Raw genomic sequence first — 27,565 nt, forward strand, 5'->3', positions numbered from 1 at the left:
AGGTCTTGACACAGCCTGCTTTGGGGCCTCAGTTGTCCCAGGGCTTGTGTATGCCTGCTTGTGTGTGGGGTCGTGGGCCCAGAAGCTCCCTGGGCTGGTTTCCACCCACTGGTGGCTGAGGTCAAGTCCCAGGGCTAATGCCGGCCTACTGGCAGATCCAGGTCCTGGGGTCTCTAGCTGTGGGGCCCCAGTGGCCCCAAAGTTGGTGTTGGCACACAGGTGGGATAAGCTAGAGCTAGTGCCAGCCCACTGATGGGTATATTTGGGTCCTGGGGTCTCTGGCTGTGGGGACCCAGGAGTCCCAGGTGTTAGTGCCAGCCCTCTGGTGGGTGGGGCTGTGTCCTGACCTGGCTGGAGTTCAGGGGGTCCTTCAGCAGGCTGCCTGCTAATCGGTGGTGCTGTGTCCCTTCCCAGCTAGCTGCTTGGCCCGGAGCAATCCAAGTCTAGTGCAGACTGGCTGGTGGGTGGGGCCTGGTCCCGGCACTAATAAGCTAAAGGGAGGATTCAGAAATGGCGTTTACCACCACCAGTGTCCTCGTGGCTGGATGAGCTCCCACAAATGGCTGCTGCCAGCGTCTGTGTCCCCAGGGTGAGTCCTAACTGCCTCCTGCTTCTCCGGGATAAGCAAGTGGGTCTAATCCAGCCTCCTTTCAAATTACTGCTTCTGCCCTGGGTCCCGGAAAGTGTGAGATTTTGTGCACACCCTTTAAGTGTGGAGTCTCTTTCCCACAGCCTTCTGGCTCTTCCGAAAGGAAGCCCCACTGGCCTTCAAAGCCAAATGTCCTGGGGGCTCATCTTCCCAGTGTAGAACCCCTGGGCCGGGAAGTCCATTGTGACGCTTGGACTCCTCACTCCTTGGGGAGAACCTCTGCAATTGTGATTATCCTCCGGTTTGTGGGTCACCTATGGGGGTGGGGACTCTGGGCCGCTGGTGCTGATATCTCTGAGGGGACACATTAGGCTGAGTCTAAGGGATGGGGGTGGGATCCTGAGAACTGGAATCCAGCAGCCACTGTCAGGAGCAAGAATCGTTGCTGAGGTGTTGCTGGCAGAAGCAAGAAGCAAGCAGGAAGGAGCAAGCCCTTTTGCTCCTCCAGCCTTCTCTTGTCCCTCAGCGCCTCCCGTTGGCAGAGCTTGCAAAATCAAAGTGTGGTTTGCAGGGTCCCTAACATTACATGGCTGAGAATAAAAAGGTGGATTTGGAACTGACAGACAATGGCTTAATAACCTACTCAGGTCAGTATAATTATTCTGATTTTAACACATGGGGAAACAGAGGCTTAAGGCCACAGTGCTGGGAGAGGCAGAAGTCAGAATTTAAGATCAACTCGTTTACTGCCAAACCCCATTTACTTTGGGTTTTTCTAACTGTCAGCTTCGGACATGGTTAATATGCTGAGAAGGCACAGGTGAACATTTTTACTCCACACACACCTACGGTAAACCAGACAGCAGGCAGCTCTTAGAAATAATAGGCAGTGCTTCACGTGGATATGGTTGTTCAACACAAAGGATAACTCTAAAAATGACTTTTTAAAGAAAGTTAAATTTGGACTTGTACTGAAAAGAAACTTTAGGTGAATGCATTTAAATAGGTTGTTGCTTCTACTTTGCAAACATTATTTAGACAGATTTTTATGGAATTGCAAATGTTCTAAAAAAGCTGGCTTCATGCAGTCAAATCACTATTTGTTATGGTTTATAATTGCATTTTGAAATATAGACTGTACAGGAAGTACAGCTTAAGGATATTTTATTGACATAAGTAAACTTTATTGATACAAATGAATATGCTTATATTACCCAAGAATATGCTATATTACTCATGAAAGCTAGCTTTAGCTGAAATGCTGAGTTCCTATAGTTTGCATAAACCATAAAAAGGATTGAAAAGGATTTTTAAATCATAAATCATAAAAAGGATTTAAGTGAATCCTAAGTTAAATATATCAGAAATTTAATTCAACATAAATTCTAATTGCAGATGTCAAATGTGTGGAATCTATTAGTGTTGAATTTATTGATGCATTTTGAATGTCCTTATTGATGTTTTTCTTTTAAAAGCAATTAATGACTTTTTTTAGTTGGTTTTATATATGTTCTCATTTCATATTGGAAACTCTCCTCTGAGCATCCCTTTTCTTAGCAGCAAAGTGAAAGTATGGCACTGCATTAGTGGTTTTCTCTAGGGCTTCTTAGAAGTAGATTATGGATTGCATAGCTGTTGATTAAGTATAGCCAATTCTTGATTATGTCAGCCACGGGTGAGGGGGTGGGTGAGGGTTGGAGAAGCTTGGACAAAGAGAATGCTTGGGATGGCTCTTGTCCCCAATCCCCACTTCAATTAGGATAGCTCCAGTTTTGTTGGCTTCATATATTAGAGTTTATTTAGAGAAAAATCTAAAAAGCAGTGTGTGAAAACTGATCGACTGTATGATCTGCAAAGCCCTTTGCAGGTGCGACATCACGTTGACACTACATAAATCATGCTGGGCTGCAGCCTCCACACGTCCCCTCTTCAGAGTCCCCTTATTTCCCTCTGAAATGACGCACCTTTGACTGTAGAAGTAAAACAAATTACATTCGATGAACACGAAAACTCTAGAGCCAGTGTGCATTTTGACCGATCCTTGGTCACTAAGAAACATCCCCGCTACACGGCATTCTTGCAGTAGTAAGGGTTATTATTTTTTAAATCTATTTTAATTCTAGATTAAGGTTTTGCGCCATCTGCTGGAAGTATTTATTTTTGCAATACGAGAGAACTGTACATTTATTCTCAGAAGTATCTTTAAAAATATTAATACTTTAAAAAATTGTAAAGTACATGTTTATTACAGGAAATGGATAAGTGTAGAAAATAATAAAATATAATACAAACATCCGGAGATATCTACTGTCAATAGCTAGCGTTTTTTCTTTATACATACAAGAATATGTTATCATGAGGTTTGGTTTGTGTTTTGTGGGGTTTTTTGTTGAAGTATAGTTGGCTTACAATGTTGTGGTAGTTTCAGGTGTACAGCAAAGTGATTCAGTTATACATGTGAGATATATATATATATTCTTTTCAGACTCTTTTCCGTTATAGTTTATTATAAGATATTGAATATAGTTCCCTGTGCTATACAGTAGTTCCTTGTTGTTTATCTATTTTATATACAGTGTGTATGTGTAGTGTGTATCTGTTAATCCCAAACTCCCAACTTATCCCTCCCCCCCAGTTTCCCCATTGGTAACCATAAGTTTGTTTTCTGTGCCAGTGAGTCTGTTTCTGTTTTTTAAATAAGAAAAACACAAGTTTGAGATCAACACTATGCTGATTTAGGTTACAGCAGTAGTAAAAAGAGAGGACACATTACAGATACGAGATTCTTTGGGAGGGTGTGCTCTCAGGCCCTGTTGTGTGTGAACCTTAAGGTTTGCTTTGCCAATTATGCAAGGCAGGGATCTTACCGCCCAACTTAACTGGGCAGGGTGGGATAGAGATAGGGTTGAGGGAGTGGGTTAGACCCTAGGAAAAGTGCATTATATTGCTCAGATTCCCAGGAAACAGATCCCCAGATTACTATTTCCAGCAGTAAATGTGGCATTGCTCCTTTCTGTTACTGTCTGTGTATTGAACACCAGTGTGCTAGTTGCTGTGACACAGCAACCATAGACTGAAGAAGTCTTATAGATGCTGCTTTGAAGTGAGAGAAGTCTATCATGAGAGATAAGTATGTAGATAATTAACTACAACACAAGCTTGGAGACATAGAAGCAGGGGTGCTTACCCTCATTGGGCAGGGAGACTGGGAAGAAAGCATTAAGTGGGTCCTGGTGGTGGGAGCATTCCTGTCATTTAGGGTCAGGTTAATGAAGGATGCAGTGACAATGAGGCTGGGAAAGTGGACATAGGTCATGTCATCAAAGGCTGAGGATCACAAAGCACCACCAAGTTGTTGGAGGAGGAAAGTGACATGGTGTAAGAGGATTTTAGGAGGACAACCGTGGTAGCGACATCTGGAGATACGAAGAAGGACAGAAGGCAGAGAAACCGGGTTAGGATCCCAAGGTGACCTGCTAACTGTGGGGGTCTGAAACAGAGATAAAAATTCCTTATTCAATGTACTTAGGAGACAGAGCACAGTCAGAAAACCACATCCCATGAATAATTACTGCTAAATAAAGTAAAATTTGGACCCAATTGTGAAAGCAATCTGAGAGCGAATGTATGTTTCTGTGGATCACTGACAATAGGCAGAGCCTTCCAAAATGAAGTAGCAGACCCTGAGGGAAACTAGAAACACTTTCCTTGGAATTGAAAGCCTCAGACAGGCTTCCAGCACGTCCCTGGGGCCTGAGTGACAGAGAAAATGGGGCAGAGTTTGGTGGCACACAGACAAGCTACACTTGCTGTTGGAGTGGTAGGATGGGGGAGACAGGGTGGGTGGCAATCAGCCCTGCAGGTACTAGTATTGATCAGTAAAAGAACCAGGGACATTCCAAGCTGAATTGCAAGTCAGGAGCACATGTGAAACCAGAAAGAATGGCCTCCATGCAAAGACCAGAGATTATCAGGAAGGATCAGAATGGAACCTCTGCAAAGGCACTAGGAAGAAAGCAAAACCAAATAACTGATAAAAAATATATAGCAGAACAAATACACCATAAAGCAGAAGAAAATATGAACAAAGTTCTCCATGGAATAAAAAAAATTAGGAAACATTTCCTCTTTGAAACAAGAAATCAAATCAGAGATAGGATTCAGAAGAGAGATGATAAAAGGAGAGAAGAAGAGAAAAAGTAAACTGAGCTGGCTGAGACAAACCTACTGAGATTTATGTCCCCAAATGCTTATATTAGAAAAATAAGGAATCAAAATAAATGAGCTAAGCATACATCTTAAGACAATGGAAAAATAAAATTAAAATATACCCAAAATAGAAGGACATGAGATAGAAAAGAAAGAAAGAGAGAAAGGAAGACAGACAGAAAGAAAGAAAGGGAAGAGAGAGCTTTTCTTTGACAAGATGAGAAACGTTGGGGAAGTAGTAAAACACTAGTACTAGGAATAAAAAGGGAGAGATAACTACAGATGCTGCAGACATAAAAGAAAACTTGATGCTATTATGAAAAAATTTATGTCAATAAGTTTGAAAACTTTGTAGAAATGGTTAAAGTTAAGGTCCTAGAAATATGTGACCTACTAAAACTGTCTCAAGAAGGGGAAAAAAAGATCCCTCTAGATTCTCATTTGGAATCTACTTCTTTAACAGTAAAGTATGTATATCTTTTGTCTTATTAACAAATACAGTTCCATAATATCATTTTAATGGCTACATTGTATTATATAATTTTGTTTGATAATTAAGTCATTAAATTTTTACTCTCCCAACCTAGGAGCTCTATAACCTAGCAGTTATACAAGATGTGAACTTTTGCAATGAGCTTTGTCTTTTCTTAGAAGAAATTCCCCAAAGAGGAATTGCTGGGTCAAAGATGCCTGTTTTAAAGCTTTTGTTACACAACAAATGTCTATAATTTTTTTAAGGTGCGATGGGAAGGCATTCCTGGAAGAAAGAGTAACAGGAACAAATTTAGGTACAGCAAATACGAAATGTGTTCCGAGAATGAAAGAGTTCACGAAGTGCCCTATGATGTTAGTAAATCAATTTAGTAGAGCAATATTAGCATAATATTAATTATGTTCTAGTAATACAAATAAAATGCTAATAACAAATAATAATAGTAGTAAATATAACAGTAATATGGTAAAACAACTTAATGTTTTTAAAAAGAAAATTGTTCACCTGTACAAACATGTGCACTTATACTGATCTCTGTTCAGGTAAGAAATTATGTAAAACCATCTTAATGGTTTTCCAAAACGGAGCTGCTGGGGGTCCTGAAGTTGCATAACTGTGCTAATTCTCCTCTCCCTTGCCTTATTTCAACTGCCCACCAACCGCCCTATTTTTGTCATGGTGAATGACATTCATCAGAGTCTATCTAAATACACAGATGCTATTGCAGTGCACTTGGAGTTCAGCCTTACCGTAGCCAGGACAACCCCTCCCACCTCCCACTAGTCTCTTCTCCTCCTACATACAGCTTTTGCTTGGAGCAGCTCCATCCTCCTAGAATACACACCCCACTCCCTCTCTACCTGAGTTTTCCCTGTCCATTTTTTAAGATTAACTCAATCGCCACCTCTCCTTGGGAGCCCTTCTTGATACGTCTCTTCCCACGGAAAACCAGCTGTTCCTCCACTGCCTCCACTGGCCCTGGCAGTGTCCTGAGCACGTGTGATGCACATCTTGTATTTATGTGTTTACATATCTCCTTCTACTAGACTTGAGCTCTTTAAGGAGAAGAACCATGTCTTATTTGTCATTTTATTAGTGCCTACCAATAGAGGTATTTAATCAGTGCTTGCTAAGTGAATGATTTGAAGAGTAGCCGTAATAGATCCCAGTGAGCACCTCCAGTGATGGAGCCACTGGTCCAAGTTCAGATTACCAGCTTCATTCACTTCTGACCCTTCACGGTGTTTCCCACTAGGAAGTTTGTCCTTTCAAAAGTACAGCTCACTAGAGCTTCACAATGTAACAGTACCTTAATCAAACAAAAACCCCAGTGAACCTGTAATTCACCAGAGAGTAAGGATTTGTCTCTTTGAGATCTTTCCCGTAGAGGGTTGGATAAGCCCAGTGAGAGCCTGTTCAGTAGCTGCTTAGAAGGCCGCTAATGCATTTAAGAAGTTAAACTAGAGAGTTTCCTACCACAGCCCCTCCCTAGATTTTCATGACTCTCAAAGTCAGTGACTTTTTAATTATTTTATAAGCCACACCCTACATCACATTAAGTTTATTAAGATTATTTGGCTATAAGTAACAAATTTTCTTATATCCCCTTCTTTCTTACATGAGGGTAGTATATACTTTCTTACATGAAGGTTAAATACTCTTTTTACTATGTTATTTTCATTTAATAGTATACTCTGGAAATCACTCTATATCACTTCATAGAGATCTTCTTTATTCTTTTTTCACAGCTGTATAGTACTCTATGTTTATGGTACATGTGGATGTACCATACTTTATTCAACCACTCCCCTGTGTCTGGGTATTCCAGTATTTCACAGTTTAAAAAATACTACAATAAATAAGCTTATGAGGGGTGTTATTTTTAAAGTAACAGTTGACCCTTGAACAATGTGGGGTTTGGGGTGCTGGCCCACTATGATGGCAAAAATCCAAGTATAACTTGCAGTCAGCCCTCCATATCCAGAGTTCCTCTGTGTCTGAGGTTTTTCACAATCCACGGATTCAACCATCAGCAGATTTAACCATCCGTGGCTGGTGTAGTACTGTAGTATTTAATATTGAAAAAAAAATTCCATGTATAAGTGGACCTGTGCAGTTCAAACCCATGTTGTTCAAGGGTCAACCATACAGTGTATGTTACAAATTCATATACAGATAGCTACAAACTGACAAATTAAATTATATAACTCATGAGCATAAAGAATTTTACTCTCCAGGAATTAACAGGTAACTGAGGAATGTTTTAGTATGTGAATCCTTAATTTTTAAAAAGCAACCAATTTTAAATTACATCAACTTAAGGTCTAGAAAACCTGAGAACATCTGAAGAGGAAAAAAAATTTTTTTCTTAGTCAAAGTCACGTCAAAGTGCAATAAATTCAGGACTAGCAAATTTAGCAAGGTATTATTAACTTTAAAAAATACTCTTCCATCTTTTAAAATTATACCGTTATCTTTTTTTTAAATGATGTAAAGTTCCTCTGAAGATTTGCTACTTAAATCATTAGTTTGAAAAGCTATTAGATTTTATTTTTTTTTAGCCAGGGCTCTCCTTTATTTCTTTTTAATTGAGGTATAGTTAACTTACAATGTTGTGTTAGTTTCAAGTGTACAGCAAAGTGATTCAGTGATGCATATATGTATATATATATATATATATATATGTTGTTTTTCAGATTCTTTTCCATTACAGGGTATTATAAGATATTGAATATAGTTCCCTGTGCTATTAAAAAAAAAAGGCCATTAGATTTTACTTGAGAAACTTGGAAATAACACAGGAAATTATTTTGCATAATTTATATTCTTTATTTCGCTGTGCTGGGTGGCATGTGGGATCTTAGTTCCACAGCCAGGGATCGAACCTGTGTCCCCTGCATTGGGAGTGCAGAGTCTTAACCGCTGGACCACCAGGGAAATCCCCTATATTCTTTTCTAAATTGAAGAAATAAGAGGAAGTAATAACTTTCGAACTTGTGGCACATTTATTTCTTAGCACTTAAATTTTTAAAAAAGGTTTTCAGTTGGAACTTTTCTTGGTTGGTCACAATCCTTATCCTTTAGAAGATTTTCCTCCAGTTTTAAGAGGATTACTGCCTTGTATTTGGCCCTTGATATGTTTGTTCTTTCTGTAGCATCTTGTGTGGTAAGATCCGTGAAAAGTACCTTCTCCTGTTAAGTGTTTAAGAATATTATTCAGCCATAAAAAGGAACAAAATTGGGTCATTTGTAGAGACGTGGATGGACCTAGAGACTGTCATACAGAGTAAAGTCAGAAAGAGAAAAAATATCATATATATCGCATATATGTGGAATCTAGAAAAATGGTACAGATGAACCAGTATGCAAGGCAGAAATAGAGACAGATGTAGAGAACAAATGTATGGACACCAAGCGGGGAAAGTGGGCGGTCGGGGTGTGGTGGTGGGATGAATTGGGAGATTGGGATTGACATATATACACAAATATGTATAAAATGGATGACTAATAAGAACCTGCTATATAAAAAAAATTAATTTTTTTAAAAAAGAACAAGAATAAAGCTAAACGTTGGCCAAAGCATGTATTTTTGTAAGGTGTGATTGTGGAAAAAGTCTGGTAGGATTTTTACCTGATTCGAGGTTTATCAATCCTTACTTGGCAAGATGGAATTGGCAGTTCTTAAATGGCAAGATGACACATTTTTGATGGGCAGAATTTATCGCGTAATCTCAAAAATATAGCCTTTGCCTAATGGTTTTAAAGTTCAGGTCAAACAGACTTAATTCTGGTACCCCCTTAAGGTTTTGCATCACTGCCAGATGGATTGCAAGCTCTTAAAACTGAAGGTTTTGTTTCCTTTCCTTGTTTTTGCTGCAAAAGTAATTAGGAATGAAATGGCAGTTTTTACCCTATAATTCACAAATGAATGAGGTGGGTATTAACCTGCCTGGGAAGTGGTTTTAATGACTCACAGCACAATAGCTGAGTCCTGGTGGCAGAGGACGGTGATTAGAGGGCTGTAATTTAGAGATTAATATGTCTTAGTCACAGCTTATAAACGTGCTTTAGTTTTCTCCTGGGACAACCCAGTTTTTTCCTAAATGGTTTTTAGTTTAAATGTATAGATGCAATATCGTGTATATTTTTTATATGCAGCACTTACAGTGTAATCTCAAAAACATAGCAGTTACTTAACGGATGTAAAGTTCAGGTCAAATATATTGAATTCCGGCACCACCTTCAGGCTTTGTATCATTGCCTGATGGGTTGGAAGCTCTTGTAACTGACGATTTTGTTTCCTTTCCTTGTTCTTTGCAAGAATACTACATATATGTACCTAAAATGTGTGTGTGGGTGTATACATACTGGGCTATTTACACTGAAGGGTAAAAATAGCCGGACAGCAATTGGCTGTTAACATTAGTTGAATATCTGAAGTCGAGATACGACACCGAGCAATACAGTCAAATCGTAAACTCTAGATTCATTGCTTATTGCAGGTGCAAGATGGATGAGCAGACGAATGATCATTCCCTGATTTCATATGATTTTACATAGACTCATGGTGGAAGAGAGAGTTAGCAATTACACTCACCTCCCACCCCCTCCGTTTTTCCACCTCTCCTCCTCTCAGCCACTATTACAAGAGTTAAGGAGCACCTTAGGGGCCTTCTGACTTTTCCTCCGGAGGGTTCTATGGTTTCTCAGCAAAACAAAGGAAACAAGGCACTACAGTTTCTCTTTTTGTCCAGTATTCTTCCCTTCTTTGTCAACCGACTTAAAGGTATGTGTACTTTCTCTTTACAGCCCACTGCTTCAGCTTGGCAAGGCAACTCTCATTAAGAAGTAGGCACTAACGAAACTGTGAAAGTCATCATTGGAAAGACGCTCCTTTTCAAATGATGCACTTAAACTTGATTTCCTCCGAGGCTGGTAGAGAGAGAAGAGGCAAAAGCAGGTCACGGAATGTTGATTCTGAATGATATTGCCATATTAATGTGTTGTAGTTAAGAGCAGAAGAAAGTTGGGGTTCTTTTTGTTGCAGGCATGAAACTGAAAACTAAGAAATGAGCATAAAAAGACGTTAGGGATCTAGAAAAAAGGACCTCCACACTTGAAATATGGGATGAGTGGTTTTGAAGTATATTTATCAGGACAATGCTGAATGTATATTTATCAGCATAAGGCTGAAATGGCCCAGGCTGCTGTCTCATAAAAGAATTTTCTTCCTTCTCTGCTTTCCATCGATGGGGCAGACTAAGCAGACAGGTTTCTGTTTTTTATAATACTTAAAGTTGCAAGGAAGAATTTAAATGCATAATTCAAGAGATCCAGATTATAAGTGAGGTGTGAGTAGAGAGGCCCTCGGGGATGCTGATCTGTAACTGACCCAGAAGAGCCCTGCAGGGGCTTTGGTTTCAGAGCTACCCCAGACTGTAGCCTTCCTGGCGTTAGCAAAAAAAAAAAAAGCAATGATATGGTTGCATAGCTTATCAGATTCTCTGCTGAGTGCATTTCAAATTATTTTAAATCTATGACAGTGTTTTCACGTTATTTTACATTGAGCCACAGAAGGGTGTGTGTGTGTGTGTGTGTGTGTGTGTGTGTGTGTGTGTTTTGGCAAATCCAGCAATAAAAGTATTCCTAGGAATCTTTACACACTGCAAATAAAGTTGTTTCTAAAGCATTAACATTGTTTATCTAAAAACACTCTCAAAGGCTTGGGTCAAAATTACTTTTAATTCTTACAGACAAATGGCAGTGGAGATTTTGTTGGAGGTTACGAGTTTTGTGGCTTTGAAAACAGTTGAATCATCTGGGAGGGACCAGCAAGGGAATGATTTAATTGATCACCAGCACAGCAGTTGTTTCTCTTCCAAATATGTCCCTGGTGGGATTTGGCTCACCTGCCAATTATCTCAGTGATCTGTCATTTTTACCAAGGATGGGAACTGAGGCTAGAGACAGAATGAGATTGAAATAGCTTGACTCTCTCCTGCAAGGGCTTTGAATGAAAATATGCGTGTGTGTTTTACTTCTAAATATTTTCTGAGGGGTGTCTGACAGGTAGTGTCTCTGAATAAACCCCTTTATCTGCTACTGAGTAAAAACCAACTTCTGAGCAAGCGTTTAAAGTGAATGCTTTTCCTCTTTTGATAATTTGCTAGTGTCCTTAGGGATCAAAGTAGAAAAAATACTCCACCTTGTGCAAGACACCATCAGCTTACATAAATTCAACCTTACGGTGCTGGAGGCCTCCTGAAGATAAGGGTAAGTGCTTACGGTGTGAGTCATTTTACTGCATTTCCCTGGATGACCTGTGCCTCAGAGTGAGCAGGAAGGTGGGGCTCTGGACCCAGTGCTGTTTCTAGGGTGACCTAGTTCCTGAGGCCTCATAGAATGTGGAACTTGCCAGGGTTCCAGATCTGAGGTTTAAAGGTAAACATAATTCAGCTGTGCTGGCTCCTATATGTGTGTAAGTAAGTCAACTACTTCATCTGATTCCTAACCTGAGAAACTGGAGAAAGGCCTGGCTGTATAGGGCCTTTCCCAGGCAGCATTTTCTGAAGGCATTTTCCAGGGTGACTTTGTCTACGTGTGACTCTCTTCTTTCCGGCTGACTTCCAAATCCAATCCTGAGGTCAGATGTGGCTCATGTGTCTGAGATGGGAACCTTCTTCCCAGCACACTTTGGAGGTGTGTGCTATGACAGAGGAACTGGATGAGGCAAACTTGAGATGATCATCTAAATGCATCTTCCCCTGTTCCTAGTCCAGTCTTCATTTTGAACAAGCTCTGTGGGGCTCAGGTTGATTATATCCCGTCACTTAGCAACAGCCTATGTAGAGATGGAGGTCATCATTAAAATCAGTCTTGAAGCAGTGTAACATCCCCAAAACAGCTTAGTTTGGGAGGTCAGACGAGTCTGGATTTTAAACCCCTGTGGCCTAAATGATCTTTCTGGGCCTCAGTTTTCTCATCTGTAAAATATTCAATAGAAATAACAGTACCTAGTTCAGAGTGTTGCAGTGGAATTAAATGAAATAATATATGTAGAACGGTTAGCAAAGTGCTTGGCACATAGTAGGTGCCTAATAATTAGCATTATTAGCATAATATTTATGAAATATGAATTGAGTACTAACAAAGTAGTAGTTCTAGGGGGAGATAAAGGTATAAGACTGCTTCCAGAGCTAAATTTCTAATAGAGGGAGGAACTTGCACGTGAGAGTTGAACTAACCACAGAAGGAAGATGAGTGTCGCAGCCAAAATGCACTCCAGTGCTACTCAAAGTTCCTGTTCGTGGTGAATCAAGGTTGGGCCAGATCAGAAATCAGTGAACTGCCTCCTCCAGATAGATAGTCTTGCTCTGGAGAAAAACATCAGCTAAATTATCCAGTGTACCCAGTGAAGTGTCTGACATCCATTCTGGCCCAAGCCTGGTGCTAAACTGTTGCCCCCATCCTTGGGCCATACTTTAAGGATGGCTGCTCTTGGAGTCTGTGTTATGTCTGCCACTTGGGGGAGCTGCTTCTCTTTGGGCTAGACTAGATTGTGGATTTTTACAGGCAATCTGACATGTGTTAGGACAAAACAGAGAGCTGGTTAATTTGATGTCATACACTTTGTGTTTCATTAAATGCAATTCCCCAGGATATACCATACTGCTTCCAGCCCTATCCTTGAAAATGAGCATCTTCTACAGCCAGGAGCTGTTGTTTCTCATCACCATGATCAATGAGGTGGCAGCAGTGGGTTCTCCCTGCCTCTTTGCAAGGGTTCTTAATCTTATTTTTGTGTGTCATGGACTCCTTTGGTCAGCTGTTATATCTATGGACCATTTCTCAGGATGATATTTTTTTTCAGAATGATGGTTTTAATCATATAAAATAAAATCTGTAAGGTTACAAGGGAAACCAATTATATTGAAATACACTTACCAAAATGTTAAAAAGAATTTATGACGGTGATATATGTTTTATTATCAACATATCAAATAAGATCTAGCGGCAGGTCTAAGAACTACCATCATTTTGAAGATGAGTGTCAATAACGTTTTGACATATCTACAACAACTGTAATGGGTTAAAAAAACATCAATCAAGGGGCTTCCTTGGTGGCGCAGTGGTTGAGAGTCCGCCTGCCGATGCAGGGGACACGGGTTCGTGCCCCGGGCCGAGAAGATCCCACATGCCGCGGAGCGGCTGGGCCCGTGAGCCATGGCCGCTGAGCCTGCGCGTCCGGAGCCTGTGCTTCGCAACAAGAGAGGCCACAACAGTGGCCCGCGTACCGCAAAAAAAATCGGTCAAAAGTGCTACTCAGACTATTGTGGTTTGTTGTTTGCCTTATAATAAAAGGCAATGCCAGAATTTCAGTTAGAGGTTAGTGAAAATAAATGTGTTCTCTATTCATCCAAGTTCAAGAGCCCCCTGCTTTCCTTCTCTGGTTAAGAACCCCTGCCTGGGAAATGCCAAGCAGGGACAAAAGGGAGTTCTGAACCATTTTATTACTTTTCCTGGGACAGATATTTTGGGTTCCTAGTAAAATCCAATTACAATTTCAGGCCCTGGTGAAACTCTATTATAATTTCCATTTGCTTTATTCAGAATATGAATAAATACGAGTAAGTTTTCCCCCAGATCTATATTTGGAGACCTACATTTCATGAAGGACTTAACCAAAGGCATCCTGGGTAGAGGATTTGCATAAAATATTCATTTCTCCTAATGTAGTTAAATGGATGCTCTTTCAGAAGATTTTCTTGCTTGCAAAGATGATCATAAAGTCATATCTATTCCCATGTGGAAGAAAATTTGTTACATGAAGAAGCTAGAAGGTTTAGGGCCCCGTTGGGGGCAATTTTCTTGAGGAAGCTTCAAACAGAGCCCAAGAGTGAAAGGAATCTTTGAGGATCAGAGTGATGGGGAGGCTTCTTGGAGCAGAGAGATAAACCAGAGTTCAAAGGGGAAGGAATGAGTTAGGTAAGAGATGGGAGGGATGGTAACAGGAGTGGGGCGGTCAGTAGCTTTGGCCCAAGGTAAGGAATGAAGGGAGGTGAGCCTAGACACGTTGCTGGAGTCGGTTTTGATGGACCTTCACTGATACACCAGGGATGTGGGATGTTACTGACAGAGGGGAGTCACAGAAGTCCTTGCATAGGAATAAGATAAAGACATTTCTGGTTTAGGAATATCAACATGACCACAATGTTTTGGATAAATTTGGGGTAGGAAGAAATTATGGGCAATAGTTTTAGGATCAGATGGCAAAACTGGATGAAGAAAATTATACCTATCCTAATATCTCCCATAATTGCCTAAGGATAGGATTCACCTGGAGAACTTATTAATTATACAGATCACCACGATTTTCCTCTGCAAATGATAAACCCAGTAGGGCTGGCATTTGACAGGGAATTTATCATTTTTAAAATAGCTCCATGTGATTTTATCTCCAGACAACTTGGAAAATGCTCCCTGGGAATGTGTGGCTGATCAGATGTGAAATTGCATGTGACAGTGTCAAAGCAAAAACTGCGCCAGATCAAGTGAAACAGGCAAAGTAGATTTTATTCAAGGCTATCATAGGGAAGGAAAGCCCGAACTCAGCCTGAGCTCAACTCCACTGAAATAAGAGGTGGGAATAAAATACGAGAGGACTTTATGGGAGAGATTGATCCCTGGGATGTGTTGGGCACATTGAGTAATTCCTGAGCTTGCAAATGTTTTTCTCTGTGATTAGGTCACCTGTGTTTGCTAATTGGCACTCACCATTCCACCAATTAGCAAGTTAGGTTTCTACCTTCCCACAGAGACTGGCAAATAGGAGCCCAGCCTTTCTGGCTGATTACATTTCAAAGGGATGGTTCCTAGCCCTTGAGAAAGACCTTCTGGGGTAATAAAACTGGCTGAGGCTGGGAGAAGATTTACATCTCAATGGAGCAGAGAAAGAATTTACGATGACATGTTTTCTGAAGTAAAGGATCTAAGAAAAGGGAGGTCAAGGCAAAGAGTCAGGAGAAGGCTGAAGTTTAGTCAAACTGAGGGGAACGATAAGCCCATCTTGGTCAAGGGTAAGGTACTACTGCTACTATTACTACTATGACTACTACTACTGCTATCTTTAGGGTGGCTTCTCCCTGATACAGAATGGAAAGGAAGAATCCATGCTAGGAATGGTAGGAAAGAAAAATCAACACGTCTTCCTAACCTCATGTTGGGAACTGGAGCGGAGGATGCAGAAGAGTGAACAATCTGTGTCTAGCGGCCCTAGACATAGGGAGAATGGAGAGGCATTGGTGGAATTGGAATTTCCAGTTGGCAGGCAGAGTGGCGGTGCCAGATGAACTGGTCAAGCCTAACGCTCAGGTCCTTTGGTAGAAACAGCACCCTGCACTCAGCACAGGTAGTTGACAAGAGACGGGAGAGGCAGCAGGGCTGCGGAAGCCTCCTCTGGATCGTGGCCCTTTCTGACAGAACACTGCAGAGCAGGCTGGACTGTGCATTTGTGATTGTCAACCTGTGTTAGCTTCACCTGACACACACACACACACACACACACGTACACATCTTGTATGTGTGTGTGTGTATGTATACATATATAGAAGTATTTAAAAGTAAATTACAGAAGGGTAAGCTGTGACAAAGCGAGAGAGAGGCATGGACATATATACACTACCAAATGTAAGGCAGATAGCTAGTGGGAAGCAGCCGCATAGCACAGGGAGATCAGCTCGGTGCTTTGTGACCACCTAGAGGGGTGGGATAGGGAGGGTGGGAGGGAGGGAGACGCAAGAGGGAGGAGATATGGGAGCATATGTGTATGTGTGACTGATTCACTTTGTTATAAGGCAGAAACTGACACACCATTGTAAAGCAATTATACTCTAATAAAGATGTACAAAAAACCCCCTAAATTACAGGCATTTAAGCAGCTGAGTTTTATGGAAAACTAATGACTTCCATTTAGCACAAGTTGTGTTCGAAATTTGTCAGAAAACTTGGTTGAGGAGGTTGGAGCTTTTAGAGGCATCCTGGGCAATGATTTCTGAAAAGGTTATAATGAAACCATGGGAGCGGAGAAGATTTTCACAAAGTTACTGGGGATGTACTACGACATTAACGTATCTTCTTCTCTTTCAAGGGAATAAGTGTAAAGGAGGAAGAACGGAGATCTAAGAATTCCTAGTCCTCTTGGGCAGGAGTGGCTGGTCCCAGGGTTGCCTGCTCCAGTGAGGTCTCTGATGCTAAGAACTGTAAAAGGTACAGTTGATTTGCTCATGGAAGTTGATTTGCTCATGGAACACCAGGCTGAGAAGAGCATCAGTACAGTGTTTTGGGGGAGTCAGATGCAGGATTTAAGAGTGAGTGGTAAAAAAAAAAAAGAAGCCAGGGGAGCAAATGGCTTTTCTAGTAAGTCTGGTTTTCAAAGAAAGTAAGATGTAGGGAGAGAGCAGGAAAGTCACAGGAGTAAGTTACTTGGGATATGTGATATTAATGTGTTTTACTTTTTTCCAGTTACTTTTTTTAGTGATCAGAAATGAGTGAACAATCAGAAAAAATCAATTCCACGCAAGAGAGACATGCAGGTCAAAGTTCTCCTGAGAAAAACTGTCAAATCAGACAGAAGCAACTGGTATGGCTCGTGGATACTATGATTCCGTAGTATTTGGGGAGTTCACAACTTGGGGATCTCTGAGATGCCCCAGATTTGGGTGGGAAGGTAGGGCCCATCAGGAATCCACAGGAAGGATCTCTGCTCCTTAGTGCTTCTCCTCGTCTTCACCCCACTTTCGTGAAGCTGGTCTCATCTTACCTGTCTCCTCTGTGCCTCTCAGTCCCCAGGATCCTGTGCAATAAAATCCTACCCTTGGAGTAGAAAATTTGTAGAGAATATGGTCAAATATTTTTATTTAACAAATCCTTGGGGGTTTTTCCCCATGATATGCTAGTACCTGTTCTAAAGCTTCGTATATGTTAATTCACGTAACCCTTATCACAAGATACTGTTGTTAACCCATTTTGCAAAAGAAGAAACCACGGCTTAGAAGAAGGAGGAACTTGCTCAAAGCACTCCAGTAACAAGTGGCAGAGCCAAGATCTGAACAGAGGCATCTAAACTCTTGCTTTGCTACTGAGAATAATAGTAGATCATGCTAAGTTGTGTTTATTGAGCAGCTATACCTAAATACAGAATCACTTCATAAGGTTGTTTGTAAAACAAACCCATTCACACAAACCAAAATGAAATTTTAAAGAAACATACCTATATTATTTTAGACTAACTAGACTATTATTAAGCTAAAGAAACTGCAGAAAAGCCCGAGATTCTGTTACTAATTTGTTACCTTGAAATTCATACATTGGAAGTTTCCCTTTGATTTCGAAATGTAGTATTTCATATATGTGTTAGCCTAAGTGTTTGGGGGCCACTCAGATTATTTTCTTCTAAAATCCTTCAGAGGAGCATTCCCTTCACTCCTGACATATGTGCTGTATGTTCAAAATTAATTATCAGAACTGATTGAAGTACCTTTATTGCTTGTCTTTCCAATTAGGCCCCATTTAATTTCGAATTATAAATATCCCAAAACAGAGACTTGTGAAAATTTCCACTAACACGCTATTTTGTCATTAAACCAGATTTTCTTCTTGCAATCTGGCCTTGACTGAGAGGGGATCCTTCAGGTGGCTGCATTCTGCTTCAGAGCCCTGATGGGGTCCACACTCCCAGGGCAGTGAGTGCTGAGATGCCGTAGAGCACTGAAGGGGAGGGTTGTGTGTACTGTGTTCTCACTGTGTTTTGAGATACTGTACCTGGGCGGAAGGGCTTTTACTCCCCTGTCATTATCCACCATAAAATGGCAATTCTGACTTTCATCCCCAGCAGATTTGAGAAGCCAAGGGGTGTTTTGCAGGTATAAGGGGAATTCTTCTGTTCCCCCTTGATTGTTTTTTATTTTTTTTATTATACATAGTTTTACACTATGTATTTGTTTATTCAGAAAGAATGACCTAATTTGAAAAGTTTTACATCATCTTTTGAAACTTAATCTGATTAAATTAAATTGTTTATTACTCTAGCTAAGACAAGTAAGCTTTCATGCCATTATGGTAAAAGTTACAGAAACTTCATTCTGATGCTGTGTAAAGCAGATAAACTTATCTGGTTCTTACTACTAATATATTTTATTTGTTTATTTGTTTCATAGCAACAGATAGAGCGACAGTTAAAATGCTTGGCATTTCAAAATCCCGGACCACAGGTAGCAGACTTTAATCCTGAAACAAGGCAGCAGAAAAAGAAAGCACGAATGTCAAAGATGAATGAGTACTTTTCTGTAAAGTACAAGTAAGATCATGATTTATTGTATTTAATCTGTGGGATTACAAAATGCATGAATTCTCCTTGACAAAGCAATTAAATGTTGCCACTTTTTTATTATTTAAAAATGCATTTTCTAAAGTACAGTATCACCCCTTATGTCTGGAAGTTAGCAATTTCAAGAAATAGACTATAATCTCCAACTAAGCATCAGTTTTTTTTGTTTTTGTTTTTGTTTTTTTTTGCGGTACGCGGGCAACTGCAGTGGCCCCTCCCGTTGCGGAGCACAGGCTCCGGACTGCGCAGGCTCAGCGGCCATGGCTCACAAGCCTAACCCCTCCGCGGCATGTGGGATCTTCGCGGACCGGGGCACAAACCCATGTCCCTTGCATCGGCAGGCGGACTCCCAACCACTGCGCCACCAGGGAAGCCCAGCCATAGGCATCAGTTTTTTAAAAACAGGCTTCAGAAGTCCTTGCACTAGAGTAATGGCTGTAGTAGGAGAGATGATTAAAAGTAAGAAAGATGTGCATTAGAAGGAGAAATAATATAACCATGGGAATGAATTCCAGTATCAGATGGGCAGAGAAGTATCATAAATTCAATTATTGCTAGCACACCAGAGGCATAAATTAAGCAGACCATCAAGGAAAAGGTTGATATATTTGACTACATTAAAATTAAGACTTTATGCCCTTTAAAAGACATTCTGAAAATAATGAGAGACAAATCACAAGGTGGGAGAAGTTATTTATGATCTTAAAGATCAGTATCTAAAATATATATGAATCAATAGGAAAAAGATAAACATCCTAAGAGAAAAACGAACCCAACAATGAACAGGCATTTCATAGAAGAAAAGGCTAATGAACACTCAGGATGCTAAACCTTATTCATTGGTACAGTATGGGGAAGTGCCCCCCCCCGACCAGATGAGCAAAGAGTTCAGTCTTATGATATCACTGTTCATGAAGCTATGGGACATGAATTAGGTGTAAAATAGTACAGCCTCTTTTTTGTTTTTTTTCCGGTACGCAGGCCTCTCACTGTTGTGGCCTCTCCCGTTGTGGAGCACAGGTTCCGGACACGCAGGCTCAGCGGCCATGGCTCACGGGCCCAGCCGCTCCACGGCATGTGGGATCTTCCCGGACCGGGGCATGAACCCGTGTCCCCTGCATCGGCAGGCGGACCCTCACCCACTGTGCCACCAGGGGAGCCCTGTTTTAAAACAGCTTGGCATTACCTATGTACCTTATGACCTAACATATTCACTCCTGGGTGTATATCCTGCAAAAACTCATACATGTACAATAGGAGACATGTTCAAGAAATTCATAGCATCCCTGCAATAGCAAAGAAAATAAAGTAGTAATAATCCAAATGCCCACCCATAATGGAAAAGTTAAGTAGCTGGTATATTTGTACTGTGGAATACATATAGATGTGAAAATATCTGAATACAGCTACATGTGCCACCATGGATGAATCTCAAATCATGATGTCGAATTAAAAAAGCAAATTACAGAAGGGAAAATGCAGTGCGCTTGGAGATACATACACATATGGCATAATGAAAAGTAAAACAAGGAGATGAGTTTTATGATATCAAGGTGTGGTTCCTTTTGGCCGAGTGGAGGGATACAATGGATGGAGCGTGAAGAGGTTGTCAAAGACGTGAAACCTCTTTATTAAGCTGGGATATGTGGAAGTGTGTTTTATTCTTTATCTCTGCATGTATGTTTTGTACACTTTGTGTACCTATGATAGCTCAGAATTATATAGAGTATAGCATCAGATGGGCAGGAAACTGTAAGATTTGTGTCTTGATGTCTGAGTAAAGACGGAGTATTTGGGTGAAGGCACAGGGAGAAGGACAGAGTCTGACCTAGGCTCTCTGTTGGCTGCATGACTCCCCATTCCCATAATAGATTTCACACCTCCTTGTCTGTTGACACCTGCATTTCCTGGTGGGTGTAGGAGCTCTCATGCTTCAGATGAAGTGCTTCAAATGTCAATCCTCATCGGAAAGGCTGTCCTGCTACAGTAAGATAATCAGGCAAGTCTGCATAATGATCCTTAACCTTCCCCGCTTTATTGGGAGAGGGAAGAGGATGGAATAGCATTACCTAACAGGAAGGGAAGGAGGTGTTATGCCTGCTTGGGGGCCAAGGGTGCAGAAGGTCGTAACTTCACAGCCTTTTCTGACTTCAACTGGTCCTAATGGATACAGGCTCTACACAGGTACTTTTGTCGTTCTCAGGGTTTCAAGCAGCTCAGTACTGAAGGATTTATTTCAAGATGGTTTGATTTTGAGAAGGTGGCAGAATCCTGGTGAAAGGCTTTCGCTTCCTGGACTTGTAGAGGCCGACAGGGGCAGTGTCGGGGCACAAAGCACGGTGTACTCACTGGTACAGAACTTCCTGCTGTCACTCAGAGTTTATGACACCTTCTGCCCGCCACACTGGGTAAAAAAAACAGAATCAGAAAGGGACAGAAGCAGTGGTATGAGAAGACTGTTAGCAGAGGAATTTTCAGTTTGCTTGTTTTTGTTTTTAATGATGTTGGTATAGTAACGGACAGTTCCAATGCTTCTCTTGAGTCATTCAAAATGTGACTGTATTCACTGTAGTGCTTCTTCTTTTCTCTCTCTTTTTTAATTGAAGTATAGTTGATTTACAATGTTGTGTTAGTTTCAGCTGTATATAGTGCTTTTTCTTAAGAAAGGAAAAATGGATGTAATTTATCGGGGGAAATTCCATCAAGGATGGTTATATTTTTAAGTAAAAACTTGTAGAAGGAAATTTTAATAGCCTTTAATCAGCTATTCCTCAAAATTTGCTTGGGTGGGATATTACATTCCCCAGCATGCTGGAAAAAACGAAGCCTTACTCTAGGTGACAACCCTGACTGCCTTGGTAATTGGTGCCTATTGACTGAATTTCCCAGGACATGTTGCCTTATAGCATTCTGAAGTGTTGCTGGACCATCTTTAGGGTGCTGCTTCCTCAGAGTAAAGGGAGCCTACCTGGGAAGATTGCTACACAAGAATCTATTCTCAATGTTGAGGAAAACTGCACTGTCCTGTTAGCGTCATTCTTCTCCTTTGCAGAGTTATGAAGAAGTATGACAAAAGCGGCAGGCTCACCTGCAACGATGCTGACCTGTGCGATTGCCTGGAGAAGAACTGCCTGGGCTGCTTCTACCCCTGCCCCAAGTGTAACTCCAACAAGTGTGGCCCTGAATGCCGCTGCAACCGCCGCTGGGTGTACGATGCCATCGTCACTGAGTCTGGGGAGGTCATCAGCGCGCTGCCCTTCAACGTTCCGGACTAGGAGCTGCCCTCGTGGTCTGATCGGTTCCTTCTTTACCTTTAAGGCAACCTCTTTCTCTTGGGTGAATTTTAGGGCTGGGGGAAAATGTTTTAAAAAATGTACTTAAGACTCATGTTCTGCGAAGCCATAGAACAGTATGGAATGGGCCATCCTTCTCTAACCTTCCTGCTGTGACCTCTCAAATTCCTCTCCTTGTAACCCAAGAGAGTGCCCATAGATGGATATCAGCACCGACACCTCCATCACTACTTTGCTCTCAGATTAAAAATCCCTTTCCTCTTTGCTGGTATCTTAGGAAATGGAGTCTGAAGGTCTTCAGAATTCTGTAGCTGGGAGCTTGTCTTGACATAGAACATAGAATCATACATTTATAATAGCTAGTTACCCTTAGAATCTTACACATCACTAGTTCTAAATCAGAATTGGTATTTGGCTTGAAAAAAACAAAACCTTGTGACTTAGCATACCAAGTCTCATTTTTTTATTGCATACCCACAGTCTCATTTTTTTATTATTGATATTTTAATAATATTAAAATGCAATGTAATACTTGGCAATATTTTTATTAAAAACTTGTATTTTATTTATGAAATGGAAACATTAGGACTTGAATATCCTAAAAGCCAGTGGTTTACATTGTTTTTTATTTCAGGATCAGTATTTCAGAATATTTTTTCAAAAGGAGGAAACTTAAGTTATTATATGAAAGCACATTGTTGTGTGTTGGCTAACTGAGTGCCTTGATACCTAGTTGACTAGATACATGATGTGGTCTTTTTCAATTCTGATACATTGTAGGAGGTTTATAGAAACTTCCACTCAGCCTTCTTTGAATTTGTTTTTATGAGTCCTGTTTACCCTAACTCAGTGGTTCTCATCCTTCAGTGTACATCAGAATCACCTGGAAGACTGGTTGTATGGTAGATTTTTCTGCCCCACCCACAGAGTTTCTGATTAGGTCTGGGGCAGGGGTCAAGGATTTTATTTCCCAGGTGATGTTGATGCCACTGGTGTGGGGACTTGAAATGTTAGTTTTCAGAGTTTATTTTTCCTGCCCAATCAGTTTCAAAAGCACTTATTACTGCACAATCCGCATGCCGGGGAAGGTTCCTGATAATTCTAGACTTGTTACTTGACAGTATGTTTTGGGACTAAAGTAGCAAAAATCCTGCAAGGCATGCTGTGATGGCACTATTCCTGTATGTGCAGCAGGAGAACTGACTCTGTTTTTCACAGAATTTACTGAGTTTTCCAGACTCAACTTTGTGCTACATGTTTCCAATTCACTACCTTTAACCATCACAGCCCTGGGAGGAAGAAATCAAATACCCAAGTCAGATCCTTTGAAGTGCTCATGAGGAGTGCACAGCCCTGAGACCCGTCCAAAGGAGTAGGGGCCTTTTTTGGTTTATATTATGTTTTGTTTTGAGAATAATTGTTGTTTTGTAAATGACTGACCAAGCGAATTGTTTCTTCACTTATTTATTTTAGAATCATATAATTTTAAAGTTGAAAAGGAATCTTCCAGGTTGTCTAACTAGTGACTTGTCAACAAATAATAACCAAGAGGCTGTTCTGTGCCAGGCTCGGGGATGGAGCTGTGAGTAAAACTCAGCAGGTCCTGGTCTTCATGGGGTTTATAGACTAAAAACAGTCTTGTTGTTGTTGTTTTGTTTTTTTTTTTACAACTGAGGAAATTTGGACCCAGTGAAATTAAAATGACTCGGTTAAGGACAAGCAGAAGCCCTGGCAACCTCGGTGTTTTGAACCCTAAGACTAGGTCAGTGTTCTTTCCATGACACCAAGTATGTCCCTAATTGGCCTGATTGTAAAGCTCATCCAGGTGCTTTTAATAATATGCATTCCTGAACCCCATCCCAAACTTCAGGAGTCAGAACCTCTAGGGATGAGGCCTGGTAATCCATACTTTAAAACAAGCACCCCCAAGTAGGTCTCATGATCAGGTAAGTTTGAGAAACACTGCCTTATCATAGCTGTCTTATTTTCATATTAAAAAATAATCAGGCAAATTGACATTAAAGTGTATTTCCCTTTTGTCTCCTCCTACGGCCTTAAACATTAGATGAGAGGATCTGATTTAAAATGATCTCATTTAAAACATGTGTTGGCAAATTACGTTGGTAAGTTTTCCAAGTAAAGCAAAAAATAAAATAAATTCACATATTTATTAAGCAGACACCTCATACTGCTTTTATGGAAGCCTAGTAAAACCTTTGATGAAGTCCTTTTTTTATAAACCAGTGTATTTCATCTTGATCTACTGCCAATTCAGTTCATTTTTAAAAAGCCTCCTGCACTAAAATGATTCTTGCAAAAATAAGTTTATGTGAATTTTCAGAAACTTATTTTGTAAGTGTCTAGTTCTATCACAAAGTGAACAAAGCTCTTTAGTTACTTGAACTAAATTCAGATTAACAAGGAATATAGTTGTACTATCTGATTACATTAAGGAAATTGTCTTAGTGTAATAGGATTTTTTTTCTCTTTCTGTGTGGCTATCTTTCTTTCAATGTTGACAGTGTGTCTTCATGAATATGTATAGAAATTGCAAGGAAAGCTATTTCACAGAAGGTTGTTTAAATATAAACTGTTATTTACTGAAGGATTTAAACAAGTCACTCAGTAATCCTTTACACAAGGATTTACAAGTGGAATGCCGTTTCACATCAATTTGCAGAATACTTTATCTGAGTCTAATTTGTAAGAGAAAGAATCCATACAGCGTCTGAGACAATCCTTAGGCACCTCCAGCCCAGCCCCCAGTACAGTATCCTGGATCCATTACAGGTATGAACCTTGGGATGCTAACTCATAGAAAAATCATTTAAGCTCTCCTTTATATATTTATTTGCTTTTCCTGGAAAGTGAACACTGCCAACTTGGATATTTTGTGGCTATCATGGATTGCAGTTCTATAATGCCTCGGAAATGTAAACACTTAGGTGAGCAGGACTGCAGTGTTTGGCTACGCAGGCTACTGGCTGCACATGTCCAGGGGTGCCTTTCACGTGGGCTACACTGCCACCAGTGCCCCCACAGCAAAGTGGCTCTGCTAGCAGGTGCCATTGATGTGTGGATTTCTTGATTGTCTAGTATTTATGGACACTTAGTATATGCTAGGCATTGAGTGCTTTACACTAGCTTATATCTGGTATAAAATGATTAAAAGAATATCCCTACATCTTGCTTTTTCCCCTTCTACTGTTTCTTTTTCCTTCATTCTCTGTGGTGTCTATAACCGCAGACTACCATTTTCAGGTTAGTTCGAACAGTACTCCAAATATATTATCGAGCCAAAGCAGTTTTCATACTTTGTTTCTTTTTCATAATCTATATTTTAATCCTAGATTTGGAATATTCTTTTTCATATTCACAGATTTCCTGAAATTCCGCTTTTACCATAATAATTGTTTTTCACTCTGTGCAAGGGATATGACTGTCTTATCATCACTATTCATGTCTAACAGGTAGTTTATTTTGTGTTTATAGTTTGTAGTTTCAGAAGAATTTCCTTCCTCACTTTGTATGGTTCTTTTAAAATTGGCCGATGCTTATGTCAGATATAATAAATTCAAAGAGATCAGAGACTGCCTTTGTTTTTCCTTTGATAGTGAATTCAATGGCCCTGAATGCTTAACAGATATACTACTTAGTGACCATTCATTCGTTCATTCATTCATCAAGCACCTCCTATCTGCCAGCTACTTTACTAGGTGCCAAGGATACAATGGGTAAGAAAAAACTTTTTTTAAACCTAGGATACATAAAGTAGAAAGAAAACCCAGGCTACTTAAACTGTGTCATTCCTCGTATCCAAGGTCCCTATCCTGTCCGCCTTCCTCTCTCTATTTTTCAGTCATCTTGTGTATATTTTATTAATCATGTCTAGCCTTTTAACCTGTACTTACCGAAAGACATGGAAAAAAGTACGTCTGATACCACTAGGTGGCGCTCTGGGGGGCGCTCCAAGGAGCTCCAGTCTCAGGGCAGAAAGAATTCAGCAAGAGGCAAAGTGGTAAATAAGAACTGATTTATTAGAATAGGGACACTTGTGAGGCTCAAAAGTGGGTGGGTGCGAGGGTGCCGCACCCCGAGAACTTAGTGGGCTACAGTTTTATAATCAAAGGAACAGTAGGGAGAGGGAAAAGGCCATCTTCCTCATTCTTGAGTAGATGTCATGCTTCCACCATCAAGTCCTCCTCCAGGTTGGGCAGGGGAGTTTTCTTCTCCTTACATCGTCAAGCCAGGACTGCCATGGCACTATGGAAAAATTATTTTAGGTTTCAGTACAATGAGAGTCTTTCACTTTGAAATATCACCTTTCAATAAATTATTGTTTTTTATGTGTGCAGAGAGCATGTCCTAGGGGTCATTAACTTACTGAGCTCACTGGGCAGGATGTGATTCTCATGCCACCATTGTTTTATTGTTTGGGAGCATGTCTGATGCTTCTGTTGGATGGTTTTGTTGCTAAGCAGACCTGCTTGGTTTTGTGGTTAAGCAAACCTGCTTTCCTGAGTGATCATTAACTTACAGGGGTTTCCCATACTTGTTTCTTTACTTACAATCCCCTAGGGGGATTAACTACTTAATTACCTAATTTGTCCCTTTACTCTGTCCCTATCACATCTACCCCATCTTTCCGGAAGTGGAATCCCTTGTGGTCTTTGATATCGATGTAATACTCGTCTCACAAAAGGAGTTGTGGATTACTATCTCTTTTTTCTTCTCTGGAAGGCTTTGTTTCAGATGACTTTGGTTTCCAGATATTCCTTAAATATTTGCTGGAACTTGCCAGTGAAGCCATTTGGGTCTGAGGTTGGTTGGTTGGTTGGTTTTTATAAGAAAGTGTTTAATAATACAACTGTTTAATAATACATGCATTTGTAAAAACAGTTATATTCTATTTTGTTCCATCCTAATGTCAATTTTGGAGAGTTCTATTTTTTCTAGGAATTATCCATTTAATCTAAATTTTCAAATTTGTGAACATAAGTTTGTTCAAAATAAACTCTTATCATTTTTCATTATAAAATATTTCCCCAAATTTTAGTTATAAACTATTCAAAGGATAGTACAAACCAGCATCCTTTCAATAAATTCCTTTCCCCACTAAGTTAGTCAGAATTGGATTTTCTTGCTCATAAACAAGATACCCTAACACAGGTATCATGCAGAAAATGGAAAGACACTTCTATTTAGTGGCAGCATTTTTTTTTAGCAGACTTCCACGAGAAATGCATCCCTTCTCTTTCCTAAGTTATACCTGAAGCCTGACTTAAGAGGTCTGAGCCAGAGCTTCTTGTCCTGTTTCTTGTCAACACACCTGTAACAAGTATGCTCCCTGCAGCAGGAGCTGAACAAGTGTTGATACAACTCACAGAAGGTTTCCACTGAAATAGAATACAAATGACCTAGCTTTGGGGAGTCACTACAAACCAGCCCCAGAGAGAGGAGAGAGAAACAGAGAGAGGGAGGGTGGGAGGAACGCTTCTTTTTTGAACTACCTGAGATTCACAATCCCCTTGTAGCTTTGAAATTTTCTCTAATGTACTTGGTATCAGAGTAGCATTAAATTATATGATTTCTGTAAT

At 40.4% G+C, this 27,565-nt stretch overlaps 1 protein-coding gene across 3 annotated transcripts; it reads left to right on the forward strand.

Annotated features, from left to right (window-relative positions):
• Window positions 1–480: 480 nt before the first annotated feature.
• ARL14EPL (ARF like GTPase 14 effector protein like) lies at window positions 481–26,994 on the forward strand. 3 transcript variants are annotated; one of them, XM_089909196.1, is made up of 6 exons: window positions 492–589; window positions 1,116–11,564; window positions 16,438–16,556; window positions 16,812–16,929; window positions 18,506–18,645; window positions 21,728–26,994. In XM_089909196.1, the coding sequence occupies exons 4-6, from the start codon at window positions 16,834–16,836 to the stop codon at window positions 21,948–21,950; spliced, it is 459 nt and encodes a 152-aa protein (XP_089765322.1). In that variant the 5' UTR covers window positions 492–589; window positions 1,116–11,564; window positions 16,438–16,556; window positions 16,812–16,833; the 3' UTR covers window positions 21,951–26,994. The 3 variants fall into 3 exon arrangements, with proteins under 3 accessions (XP_089765321.1, XP_089765322.1, XP_089765323.1); XM_089909197.1 differs by lacking the exon at window positions 492–589 and having other exon boundaries at window positions 827–10,077; window positions 11,462–11,564; XM_089909195.1 differs by lacking the exon at window positions 1,116–11,564 and having other exon boundaries at window positions 481–589.
• Window positions 26,995–27,565: the final 571 nt, after the last annotated feature.

Source organism: Delphinapterus leucas, chromosome 3 (assembly GCF_059928025.1).
Source record: "Delphinapterus leucas isolate spDelLeu-1000000601 "Yukka" chromosome 3, BTC_Dleu_Yukka2, whole genome shotgun sequence".
NCBI classification, from domain to species: Eukaryota; Metazoa; Chordata; class Mammalia; order Artiodactyla; family Monodontidae; genus Delphinapterus; species Delphinapterus leucas.